The sequence below is a fragment of the Armigeres subalbatus genome, chromosome 3, assembly GCF_024139115.2.
Source record: "Armigeres subalbatus isolate Guangzhou_Male chromosome 3, GZ_Asu_2, whole genome shotgun sequence".
Classification (NCBI taxonomy): domain Eukaryota; kingdom Metazoa; phylum Arthropoda; class Insecta; order Diptera; family Culicidae; genus Armigeres; species Armigeres subalbatus.
Window position 1 is genome coordinate 297,419,427 of NC_085141.1, and position 23,351 is coordinate 297,442,777.

At 42.5% G+C, this 23,351-nt stretch overlaps 1 protein-coding gene and 1 long non-coding RNA gene across 3 annotated transcripts; one reads left to right on the plus strand and one right to left on the minus strand.

Annotated features, from left to right (window-relative positions):
- Window positions 1-394: 394 nt before the first annotated feature.
- LOC134224933 (uncharacterized) lies at window positions 395-9,004 on the minus strand. 2 transcript variants are annotated; one of them, XR_009983110.1, is made up of 3 exons: window positions 8,678-9,004; window positions 8,013-8,450; window positions 395-2,963 (listed from the first exon to the last, which is right to left on the minus strand). It is a non-coding gene; the product is annotated as an uncharacterized LOC134224933 (long non-coding RNA). The 2 variants fall into 2 exon arrangements; XR_009983111.1 differs by having other exon boundaries at window positions 7,997-8,450.
- Window positions 9,005-12,947: 3,943 nt separating this feature from the next.
- On the plus strand, window positions 12,948-17,991 carry LOC134222580 (uncharacterized protein K02A2.6-like). Its single transcript, XM_062701742.1, has 5 exons — window positions 12,948-14,220; window positions 14,266-14,319; window positions 14,423-15,003; window positions 15,613-17,263; window positions 17,753-17,991. The coding sequence occupies exons 1-5, from the start codon at window positions 12,948-12,950 to the stop codon at window positions 17,989-17,991; spliced, it is 3,798 nt and encodes a 1,265-aa protein (XP_062557726.1).
- Window positions 17,992-23,351: the final 5,360 nt, after the last annotated feature.

Sequence of the window (23,351 nt, forward strand, 5' to 3'; positions counted from 1 at the left end):
GGCGCTTTGAGCTTAGAATGATCGTTCTGCTCCATGAATTAACTCGTCCGTCTTCTTCGTTTTAGTACTTCATTACTAATTGGAACAAACCATTATTCCCCCGTTTTATGTAGTCTACGTTAATTTATATACATAGTGAAACAGTACATACTTATTTCGTTCAGTAATGTGTTTTGTTATAAACATGTTGCGAGTGAGCACACGGCAAAAGTACAGATAGTGATTCAGCGTTTTTGTTTTTGATAACCGAAGGACACCTTGTATGCTTAGGATAATTATCAAAGCTACGCTATTGCATTGCCGCTTTCTAGAAGAAAGAAATGTGAAATAAATTCATAAAATGGAAACAAGATTTTTTTATTAGCGAATTGAAGAAGGGTTGATTGTTTGGCTGGGGTCTTCCACGAAAGGCTGGATCACATAAGGCTGAAAACTCATAAGGCTGAACACGAAAGGCTGAAAAGTAAAAATCTCACATAAGGCTGAAATAACAAAAGGTTGAAACTCGAAAGGCTGAAAATTCGTCTGAAACCAATTTTAGTGGGAGAATTCACATTTGACGTTAATAGGAGCACAAACCAAAATGATCCGCAACCTTCTTGCAACTTCTTGTTGTCTTTCAATTTTTATACGGAATTCTTATTTTTTAGTCTATGTTGAGGTAACATAGAAAGGAACAAGACTTTTTTGTTCTTGGTTCTTGTACATATTTGGTTTTTGATTCTTGCCAAGATTACTTTCTTATTTTTCATTCTTTTTCTTCTCTTTTCTCCCTTCTTCTTTTTGCTTCTTTATTCTCCCTTCTTTCTTCCTACTTCCTTTTTCTTTTTTTCTTTTTTCTACTTTTTTATTCCATTTATTTTCATGATTTTTCCTTCTTTCTTCTTAAACCCTTCTAGTTTCTTCTTTCTGTTTCTTTCTTGCTTCTTCATTCTACCTTTCTTCTTAGTTCTTCCTTATTAATTCCTCCTTTCTTGTTCCTATTTCCTTCTTCCTTCTTCTGCCATCCTTGTTCCTTCTTGCTTCCTTCTTTTTCTGGTTTCTTCTTCCTCCATTTTTCTTTGTTCTTCTTCTTCCTTCTTCATTCATTCCTTTTGCTTTCTTATTTCTTCCTTCTTCCTTTTCCGTGTTTTTTCTTTTTCTTCTTTCTTTCTTTTTTCATTACCTTGTTTTTCCTCCCTTTCTGTCTTCTTTCCTCTACCTTCTTCCTTTTCCAAATTTATTCTTCCTTATTCCTTTTTGTCTATTCTTTGTTCATTCTACCTTCTTCTTTCTTCTTACTTACTTCTTTCAACCTTTTTTCCTTTTCTTTCTTTCGTCCTTTCTTCTTCTTTCTTTTTTCCTTCTTCCTTGTCCCTTGTTTTTCATCTTTCTTTCTTCTTTCGTTCTGTTTTCTTCCTTAATTTTCCTTCCTTTTCCCTTTTTTCCTTTTTTTTTCTTTTATCTTCTTCATTCTTGCTCCTTCTTCTTTCATCCTTCTTCATTCTTCCATCTTAATCTTACTTTATCATTCTTCTTTATTCTATGTTTCTTCTCCAATCTTTCATCCTTTTTCCTTCTTTCTTCTTCCGTCTTCTCTCTCTCTTCTTCCATTTTCTTCCTCCTTTTTTCTTCTTCCTTGTTTCTTCTTGCTTCATCATTATTCCTTCTTCCATCTTTATCTTACTTTTTCCCTCTTCCTTCTTCTATGTTCTTTCTTCAATCTTTCATCTTTCTTCCTTCTCCATTCTTCTTCTCCTATTTATTAGTTATTCTTTATTCTCTATTCTTTATTCTTTATTCATTATTCACTATCCAACTACTCAACATAGTTGGTACAACATATCGTATGGTTGGAATTCATTTCATTCCATCAATTTCAGCCTTTCGATATATTGCAGCCTTCTAATACTTTCAGCTTTTTGAGACTTTAAGCCTTTCGGGATTTCAGCCTTTTGAGTTCAGCCTTATGAGTGTTCAGCCTTATGTGTTTCAGCCTTTCGTAGGACACCCGTTTGGCTGCTATATTTTGTTACCAAATACAGGGTTGTTGCGACTACGCGGATTTCGCGGATTTGGCGTGGAATTACATAACGATTTTTGGGCTTCGCGCGGATTTAGTTTTAGGCGGAAATTCAGTAGGGGAAATGACGGCTTCGGCAGGTTTTGTCCTACTATTATCAGGGGGGTTTCTATAACTAATTATGCTCAAATTTGGCCTAAACATTATTTGCATTTCAAAGCATATTGTGGCTGTTATGATACAATTTAAGGTTTTAGTTGTAATTTAGCTAATAAGACACTTTCAATTCGCTTTAATAAAAAATACCTTTAGTTCACGTTTTTGTCTCCGCACAGAGTACGGCTGAAGATCGACTGATCTTATCTTTTTATTAATCATGAGAGAGAGTACAAATGTGGTAAGTATGTAGTACACTGAGTTCAATTGATGATAAATATATATATGATTCGAAGTTCCATTTTAGATCTTATCGTTTAGGCCAACATAACAATTCTCCCTTCTTCAAGACAATTCATTCATGAATCGACTAGTTTAGATTAAACATTCTTAAACATAGCAGTGTAGTGCAAACATTCATCAATTTCAAATAAATTCTATAATAACTAAATGAAATAACTTATCTGATAGCATAACAATGCCAAATTCATAGAAAATTTCTTTCTTCACGCCATTTACAAAATTTAGGAATCAGATGCACTATAATTCGTAGACAAGGCTGCTTTAGATCGAGTAATGATCGGACTTCTTGTTTGGGCAAACTTTTTATTAGTATGCCCCGCATCTTCAGCGACCGACGGTATATCAGGAAAGCCGTGAATTCATCTTCGTCCTCGATAGATCCTCGCTTGCGTTTCTCGGCAGCCTCTCTCATTGTGACGTATACTTTCGATCGTTGTTTGGGAACGTATATCATCTTTAACTGATTCTTGTGTGCCGTAGTGACGTGGTTACCAACCGAAATCTGTAAAATATTTTTGGAAACATTTTTAATAAATTTTGCATTTAGACCTAAATGGCTATTGCATTTTTATTTATATTTTTATATAGCAACATATCCCCTGACACAAGCTTTTCAAATTCATCTGATGTATTAGTTCCATCGTCATCTAAATTCTTTGCCCTTGCAGGAGTTTTGTCTAAATATGTTTTGTATGACTTAGTTGGATTAAGTAAATCCAATAATATCTTTGGCTTATAGCTGAGAATTCTTTCCGTAGGGAATGTTCCCTCCGAACCTAAGCAACTATTCCTATAGTTAACTAGGAAAAGATTAACACGATCTTCTAAGTCTAATTTTTTTGTTTCGTTGTCAAGTAGATGCTTCTTTAATACGTCTTTTACGACTCTTACCATTCGTTCCGCTTGTCCGTTGCTAGCCGGATTGTAAGGTGAACTCTTAAGCACTTTGATTCCTTGATGCTCCAGAAAATTTACAAATTCGCTGGAGTTGAATGGAGGACCTCCATCAGTAACGATCACATCTGGCAATCCGTACCTTGCAAAAAGGGAGGCAAACCTTTTGTTAACTAGTTTAGCACTAGTACCATATTTCATGATATCAACTTCTAGCCATTTGGAATGGCTGTCCACTATAAGTAGCAAAGTCTTTCCTTCAAAATGAAGGAAGTCCGCATGTACGCGGCTAAATGGGCGAGTTGTAGGAATCCAAGATTCTTGTTCAGCAGGCTTTTTGATTACCTGCATTTTAGCACAAATTTCACAGGATTTAACAAAATCTTCAATGCTTGAGTTCATTTTTTGCCAGTAAACCTTTCGCCTAGCTAATTGCTTCATTTTGGAAATACCTCCATGGTTTGCGTGCAATAGTTTGAGAACAGGTTTCTTCAAACTACTCGGAATTATTACTTTCCCATCAATCAATAGAACACCTTCCAGAAATTCCAATTTTTCTCCTTGAATTCCTTGAATTCTTTGGGAACCGTTCTGGGCCATCCTGATGTCATAAAGGCAATAATTTCCGACAAAAGCTTGTCGTTCTTTGACTCTTGGGAAATTTAAGCAAAATCCAATGGAAATTCATTACTATAATTTAAGCTATTATTATTTTCTTGTGCCAAACTGCTTGGAACTGTTTGAACTAACGGAAAACGACTGCAAAAATCAGCGTTTCCCATTTTAGAGGCAGGACGATATTCAATGTCAAAATTGTATATGGATAATTCCATAATGTATCTCTGCAATCTGGTAACATATATGGAATGCTGGCCCTGTTTACCAAATATTCCAAGCAGTGGTTTATGATCGGTGAAAATTTTGAATTTTTGTCCATACAGAAATTTGTGGAATTTCTTAACAACACACACCAAAGCCAAAGCTTCTAAGTGCAGAATCGGGTATTTCCTCTGCGCACAATTTATTGCGGATCTTTTCAAAATTTTCCATTTTGCGGATTCCGTAAAGTTCTTCCGCAGCTGTCAAAGTTCTACCGCAAGCCTGAAAATTTTCAATACACTGAAACAAAAATCTGATATTTGGCGTTGTCATCGTAGAAAGCCATGCCAAGCAGCAAAGAGAAAGTATGAAGTGACAGCTGCGGTAGCTTAAAAATTGAACCGTAAAGAGGAAAGTTTTCTCTGGAACAGCAATAATAAAAATGACGTGAAGCAAACTGGTTTTTCAATGTTATTGTCAACTTGTGCTAAAACGCCACCCAAGCCGTATGAAGACGCATGTTACAACAACCAATATGGTTTACTAGGATCATAAAAAGCTAAAATATTAGAATTGACTAGATTGTTTTTGCTTTCGTCAAATACTTTCTGACAATTATCTGTCCATGAATAAGGAACATTTTTCTTTAAAAGCTCATACAAACATCTTAGTTTTGACGAAAGGTTAGGAATAAACTTATTATTGTAATTAATTAGCCCCAAAAATGCTTTTAATTCTGAGACATTTTCTGGAATTTTAGCATTAGCAATAGTCAATATTTTTTCAGGTGAAGGTAGCAAACCTTCAGATGTAATCAAATGTCCAAGATACTGTAGGGAATTCACAAAAAAAAAATGCATTTCTTGAAATTTACGCTTATATTAGCATCAGCCAATCTCTGTAATACAAGTTCTAGTTTTTCAAGACACTCTTCGTACGTTCTTCCCGCTATTAGCACATCATCTAAGTAACAGCAAACTTTATCTAAACCCTTTAAAATCTGGTTCATTACTCTCTGAAATACAGCGGCACTAGAAGACGCGCCCTGAGGCAATCGGTTGTATGTATACAAACCCTTTTCTGTGTTAATAACAACGAGTTTTCTAGAACGCTTCGATAATTTCAACTGAGTATATGCTCCGGCTAAGTCAAGCGAACAGAAGAATTTACAATTTGCTAGAGACGCAAATATGTCTTGAGCAAGTGGGAGGGGATAAGTGTTGGGAACAAGAACTTTATTTAACGAAACTTTGCAATCTATTACCATTCTTATGTCTCCATCCTTCTTAGGTATTGCAATCACTGGTGACGCCCATTCACTTGCTCGAATATGAGTTATAACTCCTTGACTTTCTAACATGTCCAAATGCTCCAGGAACTCTTTTATTTTGTACGGCACCTGATAGGCTTTCTTAAAAATTGGTTGCTCTGTTTTAAACATCAAATCCGCCTCAAAGCCTACAATAGGTTCGAAAAAGTCCTTAGTAAAAACCACAGACAAACAGACATAACACTCGACAAATTCCCATCGTTCACTGATTTACTGGTCAATTCAAATAATCATTAGTTGGCCAATCGATCACTCGTGGCGCGCGCATCGTTTTTGCTTGAGTTTGACGTTTGCTCACTACCGCCATCTGGTTCGTGATTTGCCCAACTAACTGAAATTAACAGATGTCGTTAGTGTTTGAACGACGATGAATTTGATGAGTAAATATTCTATGTGTTATGTCTGTTTGTCTGTGTAAAAACTTTACAATACTTTTGTTTTAGCATACCAACTGTATCATTAGGTTCTCTATCAGCATTCAAGCTCTTCACTGTTTCGGGAGCTATAAACACATTTTTCCAGTCGGGATAAAATCTCTCCAACCAGTCTCTTCCCAAAAGAGGAACAAAATCAACAGAGCTTTTTAAAATTATCAATTTTTCTGTGCTAGTACGACCGTTTAGAGCTACTTGTACGATGATTTGTCCTATTACTGTTAATTTTGCGCCATTCACTACAACCAGCTTTTTTTGCAATCCAAAATAGGAATGGAACAGAACTGTTTTTTGTATAAAACCTCGCTGATTACTGCCACCGCTGATCCAGTATCAATTTCCATTAATAAACTTTGTTGTTCAACACAAACCTTTACTAAACAGGGATCAGTGACACTGTTTACACTACCTATTTTCATGCAACTAATGTCTGAATCGTCGCTAGATTCCTGAAGGCGCATTCTATTAAACTTATCTGTATTTGGAACTTCCGCCACTATTTGTTCATTTTCTACGAATTTAACCGAATTTCTGCTTAACAAACGACAATGCTTACGAATATGTCCTTTTTTTTGCAATAATTGCACACTGCGTTATAATGATTATTCCAATTTTGTCTATCACGTCTTGCATCACCAGTGTAACGATCGTTGTTATTGTAAGCTTTGTTAGCACTTTCTCTAACATTACTATCACTCCTACTACGTGATCTGTACCTACTTGATTGTTGTAGTTATCTTTATACTCTTTATTTCTTCTTCCTAAACGATTGTAGTATACCACTTCGACCAAAATCTTAGCAAAGCAATTAACCTACTCATTTATAAATCCACACATCAACTACTCTTATTATGATACCGCAAAAAGTAGTAAACAAACCAAGTCATTAAACTTCTATTTGAAACCATCGTAACGCAAAGTCAATAGCCTGGCACTAAGCGCATATTATGCAATAGCACAACCCATCTGGATGTACGCTACCACTGAGCCGCATCGTTCTAGCTCGATAGAACGATACAGCGAAGGGATCAAATTACACAACGGGGCAAGACCCTCAATCACAACATTCGAAACAATTAATTTACAACTATGCATTTTGGTCACTTCGTCGCTCCAACTGTCTCATCAGCAAATTTAAGTAATGAATGAATTGATTGTAAATCGAAGGGTATAAAACCCGGATCAATTTCGTTGAATAAAGAATTCTTAATCTTGACGTCGACGCGATCGGGTACACCCCGTTAGCTTATCGACCTAATCAAGAAAGTTTATTTTCTCCTTGCGACCTGTACTAGAAACTCTAGTATGGCTATCGTAGATTTAGAGAAAATCCCAAAGTCCGTCGCGTTCTCTCGTGTTTTCTCGTGTTGCAGATCTTGAAGAAAAAGTCAATGAAGATAGTTCCAGATAGTGTTACTAAAGGAGTTACAGTGTAAATGTGTGAAGAATGAATATTACAGTTTTACGATGTTTGACCGATAGAACACTAGAAACGCCTTCGTTGTTTTCACGTATGGTTTTTCTTTGTTTTGCGGCTAATTCAGCACTAACGATTGTCTTTTCTACAGCAGCTAATTCAATTTCATCTTCCATTAATAGTTTATGTTGTAAATCACTGTCTCGCAAACCCAATATCAGCTTATCCCGAATAGCCTCGTTCTTAAAGTCCTTAAAGTTTAATCGCTAGAACAAAGTTCTCACCAGACTCGTTTTGTCCTTGAGATCGGTTGTAGAAATGGTATCTTTTCATTAAAATAGGGTCGGTTTTGTCAAATCGTGTTTTCAGTTTCTTAATAATATCGTCGTAAAGCAAGGTGTTTACCTCTTGATACGGAAATAAAAGCTTAATTTCATCGAACACATCATCGCCGCTCAATGAAATGAACCACAATCTTTTAGTTTCCTCAGTCACTTTATTCAGATTGCATAGTATTTCGAAACGTTCAATATAATTGCTGAACGATTTGCCAATAATATAATGGTCAAGAGACCCTATCATTCCTGGGATCGCCATTCCGCAAAACACTCAATATGTTTTAAAACAAAAGTTTTACTTACGGATACCGCAACTTACGTCCCAAACAACCGATCGGATTTACTCGGCAGTGCTTTCTACTAGATGAATATTCCTAACCGTCCAACGAAATTCAACGATCCAGCATTCAAGTCCCAACGATTGAACCAAACGTCTGACTCTTCAACAGCAGCAACAGCAGAATTTCACAACAACAACAGCAAGCAACAGATTCATCGGCCGCACCAACCGACTAATGCAGAAGTGCATACAGCTTCTCACTTCTCACTTTTATCTTTGCTTCTTTCTCACGAAGATATCCGATGCGTATCTCACTTCCAGTTTTATTAGATTTCGCTCTCTTCTGTCGGCCTCAGCTAACTTGAATTTGAATGTCAACTAAGCGTTAGAACGGATCTCACTCCATCAAAGAATTTGGTCGCTTTCCTAGTTTAGTGAGTGCTCCACCAAGAGCGCCGCATACAAAGAGAATACTGCCTATTGAAAGATATAAGTAAAACAAAATGGAGTTAGTACAACGCCAATAATCCATTAATTTTTTTTTTACAATTTTAGAATACGTAAAACACAATCTGGTAGCTGATATATGCTAAATCGCGCAGATCTATCTTCGCTCAACAGTTGTTTTTGGCCAGAAACAACTGTCTGCGGCACAAGTTTCCTTGAATCTTACCTTACTTCAAAGAAACTCTGAACAAACTTACCCACAGTTTTCAATATTTATTTAAAACTGCTTTAATCGTATCGATACGGTGATACTGGTTTTCCTCGTCGCCAAATTGTTATGATACAATTTAAGGTTTTAGTTGTAATTTAGCTAATAAGACACTTTCAATTCGCTTTAATAAAAAATACCTTTAGTTCACGTTTTTGTCTCCGCACAGAGTACGGCTGAAGATCGACTGATCATATCTTTTTATTAATCATGAGAGAGAGTACAAATGTGGTGAGTATGTAGTACACTGAGTTCAATTGATGATAAATATATATATGATTCGAAGTTCCATTTTAGATCTTATCGTTTAGGCCAACATTACAGTGGCCAAATTTCATAAAATCTGGTCAACAAAAGCTCCTTGACAATAATAAAACAAAACCTGCCAAATTCGTCAAAATGCTAGATCTGAGAACTTTTATTTGAAAATTAGTTTAATATCTGTCAACTCTGCCTAATGATTCGTTGTTTGAATTCCACTAGTAACGGAGTTATAGTTATAATTTCAGTAACTTAGACTAGATGATAGCAAAATTCCAATCATGTGGTGTAACAATTTAATGGGTGGTGCAGTATTGGTAGTGCAATTTTTGAACTATATTGCGGTGGACGCGTCCCCCAGGCCCCCAATGAAAGGATTTCATTCGAATTCAACAGTTCACTTAAATCTAATAAAGTTCATATCATAATACTTGATCGGAACTGGCCCAATCTCCTCAGTTCGAATAGCTCTGTTGTCGATTCCAGCCCCAAACATCGATTAGGTTCCAGCCGTATTGTGGTGAACTTGCATGCACTTTCATTTAGGGTTCAGAATTTTCTTCCATCTCTAATGTTCAATTTTCACATTGAACCGAATAACTCGCGACGTTCTGGTTCAAACACTACACTTTATTTAGGCTTAAGTACATGCAAAATTCGCTTTATTCTTTAACACTAGGTATATTAAATTTTACTCTTATGGCTAACAATGAAAAGAACACGAAACATAAAACACAAATTGATATGTGCCGGCGGTTGGTGCGTCGCAGTGACTTGGTGAAATTGGACTGACTATCGATCCGAATTGATCCGTCCAGCACTCTTCTGCGATGTTCTTCCTTCGGGTCAATGAGCTTAAATATGGTCGAACTCTCACCGCTCTTCACGCCAAATGTCCAGCCCTCCTTATCACTCGCGTGTCCATCAATCGCAGTGCTGATTGAGATAATGATGATGACCGTGTGCTCGGGGAGATAACAGTGCGAGGTAGAGATATTTAGCAGAGATCGTGTTTCTATCGCATGCTTTGAGGTTCTATAGTCAGGATATGGTGAACTGCGTATGTCGAATGCATCGCCGTCGATACACTGGACTGCTTGGTCAAAGGTAGTACCATCAGTACAACGGGGACTGGTTTGCTGCTGTGGGATGTCAGGAATGTAGTTTGGGTGGTTGCTCTACTCCTAAACAATACTTAAAGCCTGTCCACGTTAAATTTCGGACACCCATTTTTCAACGCGATTTTTAAACATTTTTACAAACTACAGAGACAATCCATTTACATGTCAGCTAAATCTCTCCGGTCTATGTGCTGCCTTCAGCATATTTTCGCTCACTCCAAATTGATGGAATGGTGACAAACCGATTGTACATAATCGAACTGTCCGAAATCTAACGTGGACAGGCTTTATGATCTAAGGTTGGTAGCAGGATCGGCCTGGATGCCAGATACTTCGCCAATAGTGGAGACGAAACGAGGGTCATCATCGATGGGGGGAAGGCATACTTTCACAATTGGTCGGTCGAATACAGCGCCGGTTGCAAGTCTGACCTTCACTACACGGATTAGTCTATCCGCACCGGGATGTACTGCTGCAATAGGGCCCACGCTCCACCTGAGCGGGGGAAGGTTGTCGTCTAGGAACCTAGCTTGTCGACTAGAACATTCGGTTCCCGGAAGAAATGCTTGGATCGTTGCTGAAGTTGGTGGATGAAGTCCGTAGACCAGAATTTCCAGAATTGGTTCTTCGTTGAATGTTATGCCGATTACTGGGGATTTAGGACTGGTCGGGCTCGGGTATGGATTGCAGAGCTGACGCAACAAGAAAGTGCCCTGGTGTAAGAACGTCCATGTTGCTAGGATCCTCCGAGACTGCAGTCAACGGCCGCTAATTGAGGCAGCTTTTGATTTCGAGAGAACAGTATGTATGGCTTGGTAATGCAACGAGACCCACAATTCTCCGGAAGTGGTGCTTAATGGATTTGACCACGGCCTCCCAAAGGCCGCCGATGTTGGGTGCGTTTGCGGGAATGAAGTTGCATTCAATAGCTGATTCACCACAGAACGATCCCGACCAGTAGATAGTAACAGATTTATATCAGAATTTGTTATTCTGTTACAGCAAATTTTTATAATTTCTCATGAATGTGTGCGATCATTGCACGAGGACCAGAGTGTAGGAGTTTTTTGTGCACCGAGTCGATGAGTAGTGAAGTCAGTGGATGTACTTCAGGTAGGAGTATAGATTGCTTGCGGGTGAACGAGTACTAGGAATGGTTCAGTCCGCCACCTACACGAAGTAGTCTATCGTGCATGAACGGATACTGAGTTTTAAGGGGTGATTTTCTAAGATCTGCTTCAGCTCCAGCCTGGACTATAGCTATTTCGTGGCTGAAGCAATCTTCTTGTACGACCTTCGCGAGGCGATGTAACTTGTAGATCTACTCCAACCATCTTGGAACGACAATGACATACAAAACGGAGGCAATAAGCGGCGACGCGGAAAGTCTCGTCAGTGACGAATAGCGACTGAACAGAGTGCGATCGGATAATTCGACTGAGCGTGCGACTGCTGCAAGCATGTTTGGCCATTCCGAAGCGTCGGACGATAGCCGGAGTAGGCTCTTCCACCAAAAGGCGACGTTGGTGAGCTCGCAAGGATCAAAGCCTCGCGAGATGAGATCTGCCGGATTTTCCAAACCGGCGAAATGATTAGTGATTACAGATGCCTCCATCATTCGGGGCATGGCCCCGGGCCCCCACAAATCTTATGTACCAAAACCAACTTTTTTTGTAGGCCCCGGGGCCCCCTTCCGGCTAAATCCGGCCTTGGGTACAACTGAGCAGAAGTGAGCTCCAAGCGGGGAATCGACAGGGTTTGAATAGGAGCTACTCGGAATTTGGTGCAGAGATGCATCCTGAACAGAACATGAGCCAAGAGCGTGCCTTGGTGTTCTTAGTTTTGAACTCTGAATACTTTTCAGTGTGCGCTGGGTTGGTACGCAAGCAAAACTATCACTATAAACTATCACTATACCCGGTAAAAATCGTTTACTCATTAATGGGTACTTTTTCTCTGCTATCTCTTTCTCTCTGCTGAAAAATTCACCCATTTTGGAAGAATAAGTGGATTTACTCATTTAAATGAGTAGATCCACTTATTCTCCCAAAATGGGTAAATTTTTCAGCAGAGAGACAGAGATAGCAAAGAAAAAGTACCCATTAATGAGTAAACGTGTTTCTCCGTGTAAAGCAAAACTATCACTATAAAAAAAAAATGTTATTTTGTTAAAACTTATTTATATAAAACTCAAATTTATAGAAATAAAACCAATTAAAATCAATAAATAATCTAATCTAAAATGATAAAATAAAACGACTTGCATGCAAGAAATTCAAATTCAAACCGACACAAAACAAAAATTGTAACCCCCCCCCCGTAATGATCCGGAATGCATGCATCGTCGCAGCGGTTTCATCATACTGGGCAGGTGAATGAAGATCACCAACGAAATAGGATAGAAGGAGGAATCGGGATTGTATAAAAAGGTTGGGAGCCCAGATGTGGCTCTCTTGTATCTTTGAAACCAGCCCGGAGGAGCGACGATTGCGGCAGCGACTTTTTCAGATAGTCAAGTTTTCTGAACACGCGTTTCGGTAGTCCGTTAGTTAATAATGATCCTAAGTGTTGGAGTACCACCCTATTCGCCTTTTCTTCACGGCTGTCACCCGACAGCCAACTGACAGTTGACAATCAACCGGATGCACGTCACGTCATGTAGCGAGGCTACAACAACAGAACACGCCGGTTGCACATTTTAATATGTTCTTTAATTAATGTAGTTATGAGTACCAAATAAAGTTAATTGTTGTTATGTTATCTCTCTCGACTATCCTCGCATCGTAACAAAGTGGCGACGAGTCGGTAAAAGTCGTGCCGGTTTTTTCGTAAAAACAATTGTATTAAAACAATCGCGTCGCGAGTGTCGTTTTCACCATGCCTGGACCTACACCCGGAGCAGCAGCTCTTGCAGCGAGTTCGACTGGGGATCAGCCGTTCAAGGAAACTATCCTACAGCTGCTTAGCAATCAACACTCGTTGATGACCCGGATGGCAGAACAAATGGCAAGCATTCAGGGGAACATCCAGAATACCAGTCGGAACGAACTAATTCTGGATTCCCTAGCGAGCAATATCACGGAATTCGCTTACGATTTGGAAAAGGGATCCTCTTTCGACGCCTGGTTCTCCAGATATGCGGACCTCTTCGAGAAGGATGCTTCCAAATTAGACGACGACGCAAAAGTACGACTGCTGCTTCGTAAACTCAATCCTGCCGCACATGAAAGGTACACTTCATTCATTCTTCCAAAGCTTTCAAAGGAGTTTTCCTTCGAGGAAACGGTTGCCAAATTAAAAACCATTTTTGGTAGTCCGGTTTCAACTTTCCATCGTCGATATCAGTGTCTGCAGACGGCGAAAGACGAAAACGAAGATTTTATCTCCTACTCCTGCAAAGTCAACCGAGCTTGTGTTGACTTCAAGCTGCAGGAGCTCAAAGAAGACCAATTCAAGTGCCTTATTTTCGTGTGTGGTTTACGCTCACCCAAGGATGCTGACATACGAATGCGCCTGCTTTCGAAGATCAACGAAACGCAGGATATCACCCTGGAAAAAGTAGTGGAGGAGTGCAAAAGTTTGATAAACTTGAAGAAAGACACCGTTCTTATCGGTAGTCAATCTTCCCCCACCGCCGGAGCTGCTGCAACACATGCTGTTCGAGCGAATTCTCCTAATGGCAACCGCCATAAGAAAGAAAAGTTTGGTGGCAAGAAATCCGACACGCCTAAAACACCGTGTTGGTCATGCGGCGGCATGCATTTTTCCAGTCAGTGCACTTTCAAGAACCATAGGTGCCATGAATGTGGTCGGACCGGCCATAAGGACAGCTACTGTTCCTGTTTCGCATCCAAATCTGGCTCCAGAAGGAAGCAGCAAAATAATAAGAAGTACGCATCAAAGATTGTGACAGTCAAGAATGTTAATCGCAGCCGGCGATATGTGGAGACGGCTATCAACGGAGTTCCAGTAGAACTGCAGCTGGACTCGGGCTCCGACATAACCATCATTTCGAAACAAAATTGGATCAATGTTGGAGCACCTCAAACATCTCCACCGAACTGCAAAGTTCAAACAGCTTCCGGACAAAAGTTGGGTATCGCAGCCATGTTTCGAGCATCGTATACCATCAACGGAACTCAAAAGGAAGGTAATTGTTACGTGTGTTCAGCTGACTTTTCCCTAAATGTTTTAGGCTCAGACCTCATGGATGAGTTTGGGCTCTGGGACGTTCCATTCTCATCGTTTTGTAAGCTGGTCAACAGTCCACAACCAGATCAGCAGGTGCTCGAACTGAAAGAGAAGTTTCCACGTGTTTACCAACCGTATGGGACTTTGCACAAAAACACAAGTGCATCTCACACTCAAGCCGGACGCTCAGCCGATATTCAAACCCAAGCGGCCAGTATCGTACAACATGGAGGCCATCGTTGAGGACGAGTTGAAGCGACTGGAAGACTCAGGCATCATCACACCGGTAACCTATGCAGATTGGGCGGCTCCAATTGTTGTGGTCCGCAAACCGGATCGATCCGTTCGCATTTGTGCGGATTTTTCCACCGGATTGAACAACGCCCTTGAATCTAACAGCTACCCATTACCACTTCCGGAGGACATTTTCAATCGAATGGCGCAATGCACAGTATTCAGCCATATCGACCTATCAGATGCATATTTGCAAGTTGACGTCGATGAGGAAAGCAAAAAAATGCTTACAATCAACACCCACAAGGGTCTCTACCGCTTCAACCGTCTGTCTCCCGGTGTTAAGACTGCACCTGGAGCGTTCCAGCAGATTATGGATGCCATGCTGAGCGGTATCCCAGGTACATGCCCATATCTCGACGATATTTTGATCGGCGGTCGGAATGCCGAAGAACACAAGCGGAATTTGTACTTTGTCCTACAGCGTTTGCAAGAATATGGCTTCACGGTAAAGCTTGAAAAGTGTCGTTTTTCATGCACCAGGTGAAGTATTTGGGCCAACTTCTGGATTCTGAAGGTACACGTCCTGACCCAAATAAGGTGAAGGCAATTATAAACATGCCTCCGCCTCACGATGTCTCGACACTCCGATCGTATTTAGGTGCGATAAATTATTATGGAAGGTACATTCGAGAAATGCGTACACTTCGCCAACCGCTTGATGAACTGCTAAAAGAGAGTTCCACCTTCCGTTGGTCGGATGCCTGCCAACGCTCTTTTGATCGCTTCAAGGAAATCCTCCAATCACCGCTTATGTTGACGCACTACAATCCTCGCCTTGAAATTGTTGTATCAGCAGATGCGTCGAACGTGGGCATTGGTGCCCGCATTGCTCATCGATTTCCAGACGGACAAGAGAAAGCCATTTATCATGCATCCCGAAGCCTAACACCAGCCGAATCCCGCTACAGTCAAATAGAAAAGGAAGCTCTGGGGTTGGTGTATGCGGTCACAAAGTTTCATCGGATGATCTACGGAAGGCACTTTGTTCTTCAGACCGACCACAAACCACTATTAGCGATTTTCGGGTCAAAGCGTGGTATACCTCTATACACAGCGAATCGCCATCAAAGGTGGGCTCACAATGCTTCTATATGACTTCCGTATAGAGTACATATCAACAGATCACTTCGGCCACGCTGACATCCTCTCTCGTCTAATAAATTCACACGTTAAGCCAGACGAGGACTTCATTATTGCGTCCATTGAAGTCGAAACAGTCATCTGTAACATTGTTTGTCAATCAATCGAACAACTCCCGGTATCATATAAAATGATTGCCGCTGAGACCAGTCAGGATCGGACGCTGCAAAATGTTATTAAGTTTGTGCAAAACGGATGGCCAAAAGACGCAAAATCTCTCTCCGGAACTCCGGAGGCTCATCAGTTCTTTCTGCGTCGAGAATCGCTCTACTGTGCTCGAGATGTACTAATGTACATTGACCGAATTGTGGTACCGAAAACATTGCAGCAGAAGGTCATCCAGCAACTCCATAGAGGACATTCTGGAATTGATCGTATGCGGTCATTAGCACGCAGTTATGTTTATTGGCCCAACATCGATGAGCAAATCACCGATCTTGTACGCGCTTGCCAGCAATGTGCCGCGGTTGCGAAATCCGATCCCAAAACTAAGCTCCAATCGTGGCCAATTCCCGAAAAACCATGGCAGAGAGTACACGCGGATTTTGCGGGCCCTCTAAACGACACGTACTTCCTGATTGTTGTTGATTCTTTCTCTAAATGGCCGGAAGTGATTCCAACCAAACGTATTACCACCGCCGCAACGATTGCTAGCCTTCGGAAAATTTTCGGTAGATTTGGAATGCCGGAAGTTTTAGTGACCGATAACGGAGCGCAACTAACAAGTGACGCTTTTGAAGGATTCTGTGAGGCAAATGGGATCATGCACCTCAAAACAGCACCGTTTCATCCTCAAAGCAATGGACAGGCGGAGCGCTTTGTTGACACGTTTAAGAGAACCGTTAAGAAAATCCAAGCGGGAGGGAAAGACTTAGATGAAGCACTCGACATTTTCCTCTCCTGCTACCGATCAACACCCTGTAGGAGTGCACCTGGTGGAAAATCACCTGCTGAAATTCTGATCGGTCGTCCGATGCGTATATCTTTGGAGCTTCTTCGACCACCGAGCAACTTTTCCAAAGCAACAAACAGCAACCAAGATCGCCAGTTCAACAAGAAACATGGTGCAAAAGACAAGACCTTCGAAGTGCAAGACAATGTGTATGCCCAAGTACACCATGGCAACAACTGGACCTGGTGCAAAGGTGAAATCGTATGGCTTCCATGTATAGGCAGAGTTATGTACAACGTATGGCTTCCAGAGCAGCAACGTCTTATCCGCTCACACAGTAACCAACTGCGGAAACGTTACAATGACGACAACGTAGCATCAAGTCAAGCTGAACCAAATATTCCGTTGGACCTCTTGTTAGGAGCTTGGGGTCTAAACCAATCGAATGGTTCCACTGCCGCAGCTGCAATAGAACGTCCACCAGCTGAACCAGAAGGTTTCTCGGAAATGCAACGGGAATTTCTGCAGGAGCTTTTGAGCCAACGAATCAACAACGTCGAGTACGAGTTCCGACTAGACCAGCCGACCCTAATGAAGCGCTCCTGCGTCGCTCATCGAGACAGCGATATGCACCTATCCGCTACGAACCGTATCAACTCTACTAAAAGGGGAGGTGTTGGAGTACCACCCTATTCGCCTTTTCTTCACGGCTGTCACCCGACAGCCAACTGACAGTTGACAATCAACCGGATGCACGTCACGTCATGTAGCGAGGCTACAACAACAGAACACGCCGGTTGCACATTTTAATATGTTCTTTAATTAATGTAGTTATGAGTACCAAATAAAGTTAATTGTTGTTATGTTATCTCTCTCGACTATCCTCGCATCGTAACACTAAGGATCAAGTGATCGGAAACTTAGTGAATTTTCTAATCCGGTCGATCGGGTGGCATCTGTGTGGCAGTAAACGACATTTCTGCGGTCCGAAAGAACAAAATCGTACGTCGTACGTCGCGAGTGCATCCGAAGTCGAGGTGAACAATACCCAGTAAGGTTCCACCATAGTGTGTATCGGGACTAGTAGCAAAAGACGCTAGTGAAGTGACCGCCTAAAATACTGCTTGTTTCCGACCAATTTGCTTCGTTCCCACCCGATCAGAAAACACTCGCGAAAACAGTGCACAAGGTACCGCTCCCCGGGCCTGCAGAATCAGTGAAACGCCAGGCCCACCGATACACGGGCCGAGTTGCCGCCGGAAAGTTGAACCACGTGTCTTCAGCATCACCACGCCGGTACCCAAGTCGGTGCCATTAGTTCCCGCCGTCAAAGTCCGTCCCAGTGCATCACATCCATGTCGACCAACGAGCAACGGCCGCAACAGTGAAAAGTGTCCCTAATTAATAATTTGCGCAAGTATGCTAAACCTAGAATAATTAAGTTTTCGTGCTAGTACGATTTGTTAAATAAATAAATTCCCATAATGTTACTACAAGTCAATTTATAGTAGTTCTTTAATAACTAAACAGAAATTTAGCATTGGTGTTTTGTTCCCTTATCCATTGTTTGCCGATATCGAAAGGTAAGTGGTAAGTCAGTCCACCTAATTGTTTAGGATTTATCCAGAGATCGCCCAACAGAAACGACCCTGTACAGTGCGCGTTGCGAGCCTTTGTCTGGCACCTAAAGCTCCTATAGAGCAGTGGTGCTCCCTAGCTTCATCAGCCAGGAGTTGCTAAGACTTGGAAGGTTCACAATCCACTCACGATGAGGGAAATTACTATCAAGTTCAAAATCTGAAAATCCGTGTAAAAAAGTTTTATGATTTCTCTCTTACACGGCCGTGTAACAAAAATCCGTGTAAAAACAGAATCGGGTGTATGCAAAAACATACGAGCATGCTTGATTTCTATCTGTTAGATGCCCACATGTTCCATTACCAGCCGAAAAATGTGTAGCATGCCGTCGCTTGAATTTGTTTGCCTAGGATACAAGTTGCTACGTTAGGTCAGTGCTCTTGGAACAGTGTATCAGGTATCAGAACGTCGGCTCAGGAGGCACGTTCCCCTCAATTTGGGAGATTTGTGCCATCGCCTTCACTGGCCTTTCTCATCATTTACCTGACGGAAAAGGAAGTGAAAAGGGGAAAGGAAGAGGAAGTGAAGTTGGAAAGGAGAATGGAACCATTTATAGGAAAGCCAATTATGTAGACTCACACGCATTCATTTTCATTTCATTTATTTAGTTAACATCTAAACAGATAACACTGAATCAACAATTTGACGCCACAATACACGGTTCGAGGCTGCATCTCTCCATCCTCGGATACGCCCCACGCTCGCCAAGTCGTTCTGCACCTGGTCTGCCCATCTCGCTCGCTGCGCTCCACGCCGTCTCGTACCTGCCGGATCGGAAGCGAACACCATCTTTGCAGGGTTGCTGTCCGGCATTCTTGCAACATGTCCTGCCCATCGTACCCTTCCGGCTTTAGCTACCTTCTAGATACTGGGTTCGCCGTAGAGTTGGGCGAGCTCATGATTCATTCTTCGCCGCCACACACCGTCTTCTTGCACACCGCCAAAGATGGTCCTAAGCACCCGTCTCTCGAATACTCCGAGTGCTTGCAAGTCCTCCTCGAGCATTGTCCATGTTTCATGTCCGTAGAGGACAACCGGTCTTATAAGCGTCTTGTACATGACACATTTGGTGCGGTGGCGAATCTTTTTCGACCGCAGTTTCTTCTGGAGCCCGTAGTAGGCCCGACTTCCACTGATGATGCGCCTTCGTATTTCACGGCTAACGTTGTTGTCAGCCGTTAGCAAGGATCCGAGGTAGACGAATTCCTCGACCACCTCGAAGGTATCCCCGTCTATCGTAACACTGCTTCCCAGGCGGGCCCTGTCGCGCTCGGTTCCGCCCACAAGCATGTACTTTGTCTTTGACGCATTCACCACCAGTCCAACTTTTGTTGCTTCACGTTTCAGGCGGGTGTACAGTTCTGCCACCTTTGCAAATGTTCGGCCGACAATGTCCATGTCATCCGCGAAGCAAATAAATTGACTGGATCTGTTGAAAATCGTACCCGGCTGTTACACCCGGCTCTCCGCATGACACCTTCTAGCGCAATGTTGAACAACAGGCACGAAAGTCCATCACCTTGTCTTAGTCCCCGGCGCGATTCGAACGAACTGGAGTGTTCGCCCGAAATCTTCACACAGTTTTGCACACCATCCATCGTTGCTTTGATCAGTCTGGTAAGCTTCGCAGGAAGCTGTTCTCGTCCATAATTTTCCATAGCTCTACGCGGTCTATACTGTCGTATGCCGCCTTGAAATCAACGAACAGATGGTGCGTTGGGACCTGGTATTCACGGCATTTTTGAAGGATTTGCCGTACAGTAAAGATCTGGTCCGTTGTCGAGCGGCCGTCAACGAAGCCGGCTTGATAACTTCCCACGAACTCGTTCACTAATGGTGACAGACGACGGAAGATGATCTGGGATATCACTTTGTAGGCGGCATTAAGGATGGTGATCGCTCGAAAGTTCTCACACTCCAGTTTGTCGCCTTTCTTGTAGATGGGGCATATAACCCCTTCCTTCCACTCCTCCGGTAGCTGTTCGGTTTCCCAGATTCTGACTATCAGTTTGTGCAGGCAAGTGGCCAGCTTTTCCGGGCCCATCTTGATGAGCTCAGCTCCGATACCATCCTTACCAGCTGCTTTATTGGTCTTTAGCTGTTGAATGGCATCCTTAACTTCCCTCAAGGTGGGGCTGGTTGGCTTCCATCGTCCGCTGAACTGACGTAGTCATCTCCTCCGCTGCCTTGACTTTCATTGCCTGTACTCTCAGCGCCATTCAGATGTTCCTCGTAGTGCTGCTTCCACCTTTCGATCACCACACGTTCGTCCGTCAATATGCTCCCATCCTTATCCCGGCACATTTCGGCTCGCGGCACGAAGCCTTTGCGGGATGCGTTGAGCTTCTGATAGAACTTGCGTGTATCTTGAGAACGGCACAGCTGTTCCATCTCCTCGCACTCCGCTTCTTCCAGGCTGCGTTTCTTCTCCTGAAAAGGCGGGTCTGCTGTCTCCGCTTCCGTCTATAACGTTCCACGTTCTGCCGGGTACCTTGCTGCAGCGCGACCGCCCGCGCTGCGTCCTTCTCCTCCAGAATCTGTCTGCACTCTTCGTCGAACCAATCGTTCCGTCGACTTCGACCCATATACCCGACGTTGTTCTCCGCTGCGTCGTTAATGGCTGCTTTGACTGTATTCCAGCAGTCCTCAAGAGGGCCCCATCGAGCTCACCCTCTTCCGGCAACGCTGCCTCGAGATGCTGCGCGTATGCAGTGGCGACATCAGGTTGCTTCAGTCGCTCTAGGTCGTACCGCGGCGGTCGTCGGTACCGAACATTGTTGATGACGGATAGTTTTGGGCGCAGTTTAACCATTACCAGATAGTGGTCAGAGTCGATGTTAGCGCCACGATATGTCCTGACGTCGATAATGTCGGAGAAGTGCCGTCCATCAATCAGAACGTGGTCGATTTGTGATTCTGTCTGCAGTGGTGATCTCCAGGTGTACCGATACGGGAGGCTGTGTTGGAAGTAGGTGCTGCGAATGGCCATATTCTTGGAGGCGGCGAAATCAATTAGTCGTAGGCCGTTTTCGTTCGTCAGCCGGTGAGCGCTGAACTTTCCAATAGTCGGTCTAAACTCCTCCTCTTGGCCAACCTGAGCGTTCAAGTCTCCTATGATGATTTTGACGTCGTGGCTTGGGCAGCTGTCGTACTCACGTTCCAGCTGCGCGTAGAATGCGTCCTTATCATCATCAGTGCTTCCGGAGTGTGGGCTATGGACGTTGATTATGCTGAAGTTGAAGAACCGGCCTTTGATCCTCATCTTGCACATTCTTTCATTGATCGGCCACCACCCGATCACGCGCCTTTGCATATCGCCCATCACTATGAAAGCTGTTCCCAGCTCGTGTGTGTTGCCGCAGCTCTGGTAGATGGTATGATTACCTCTAAACGTTCGCACCATTGATCCCTTCCAACAAACCTCCTGCAGCGCTACGATGCCGAATCCACGGTCCTTGAGCACATCGGCGAGTATGCGTGTGCTCCCGATGAAGTTGAATGAAGTTGAAAGATTTGCAGTTCCACGAACCGAGTTTCCAATCGCTAGTCCCTTTTCGTCGCAGTGGTCTTCGCCGATGGTTCCGGTCCGTACTCTCTTGTTGATTGTTCGTTGCTTAAGATTTTTTAAAGGCTGGCTTGCAGGGCCTGACACCAAACCCCCTAAATTTCCGGAGGACCATTCCTCCTTATTTCCGGTGGACCATGGTGCACAGTTTTACTTAGAGTCCCTCGCTGGCACTCGGACGATGATCAGCCGCCCCTAACATGGAGAACAGACGCTGTTGTGAGCCGATCCTGACATGGAGAACAGACGCTCAATAAGATTTGCACCTCCGGAGAGGAGCAAACCCCCCTTCCCTGTCAGCATACGACCATAGTTCCCACCGGGGTTGGTTACCCGATCTTCCCTAAGGTTGCTCGTATCCCGGCCAGCACCGCGGGGAGGTAGGGATAGGAGTTGCTGGGTAAGAGGCTAAGGACCGCGAGATGGGGTCTATTTTATTCCTTCAGGTACGCGAAGTACCAATGGTACGCTTTACCCAGCATTTGCCGTGCCTTAGGGACGCATTCAGCTAGGGACTAAAGAGAGGTGTCACAAAAACACAGAGGACGTAACAATGGACGAACGTCAAAGACGAAACACAGAGTGCACTGTGAAAAACGCATAATGCGAATCCATATAGGTAACATACACAAAGTACATTGTAAAAAAACGCATAATGCGAATCCATATAGGTGACAATTTGTTGAAAACTAAGTAAAACACATATTCATAACCCCACTCTTATTTAACCTCACGTTGAGATTAAACAAGAGTAACCGAAGCCGAACGTCAAGGACGAGACACAGAGTACACTGTGAAAAACGCATAATGCGAATCCATAAAGGTAACATACACAAAGTACATTGTAAAAAAAACGCATTATGCGAATCCATATAGGTGACAATTTGTTGAAAAAAACTAAGTAAAAAAACATTTTCATAACCCCACCCTTATTCAACCTCAAGTTGAGATTAAACAAGAGTAGCTGAAGCCAAACATCAAAGACGAAACACAGATTACACTTTGAAAAACGCATAATACGAATCCATATAGGTGACAAACACAAAGTACATTGTAAAAAAAAACGCATAATGCGAATCCATATAGGTGAACATTTGTTGAAAACTAAGTAAAAAACATATTCATAATCCCACCCTTATTTAACCTCAAGTTGAGATTAAACAAGAGTAGCTGAAGCCGAACGTCAAAGACGAAACACATAGTACACTGTGAAAACGCATAATGCGAATCCATATAGGTGACAAACACAAAATACATTGTAAAAAAATGCATAATGCGAATCCATATAGGTGGAAGTTTGTTGAAAAACTAAGTAAAACACATATTCATAACCCCACACTCACGTTGAGATTGAACAAGAGTAGCCAAAGCCGAACGTCAAAGGCGAGACACAGAGTACACTGTGAAAAACGCATAATGCGAATCCTTATAGGTAACATACACAAAGCACATTGTAAATATGCATAATGCGAAACCATATAGGTGACAATTTGTTGAAAACTAATTAAAACACATATTCATAACCCTACTCTTATTTAACCTCACGATGAGGTTGAAT

Coding starts and splice junctions, on each gene's coding strand:
- LOC134222580 (XM_062701742.1), top strand. CDS start 12,948: ATGCCTGGACCTACACCCGGAGCAGCAGCTCTTGCAGCGAGTTCGACT. Junction 14,320..14,422: donor CGTTCCATTCTCATCGTTTT/GTAAGCTGGTCA, acceptor CAAAAACACAAG/TGCATCTCACACTCAAGCCG. Junction 15,004..15,612: donor TGCAAGAATATGGCTTCACG/GTAAAGCTTGAA, acceptor CTCTATACACAG/CGAATCGCCATCAAAGGTGG.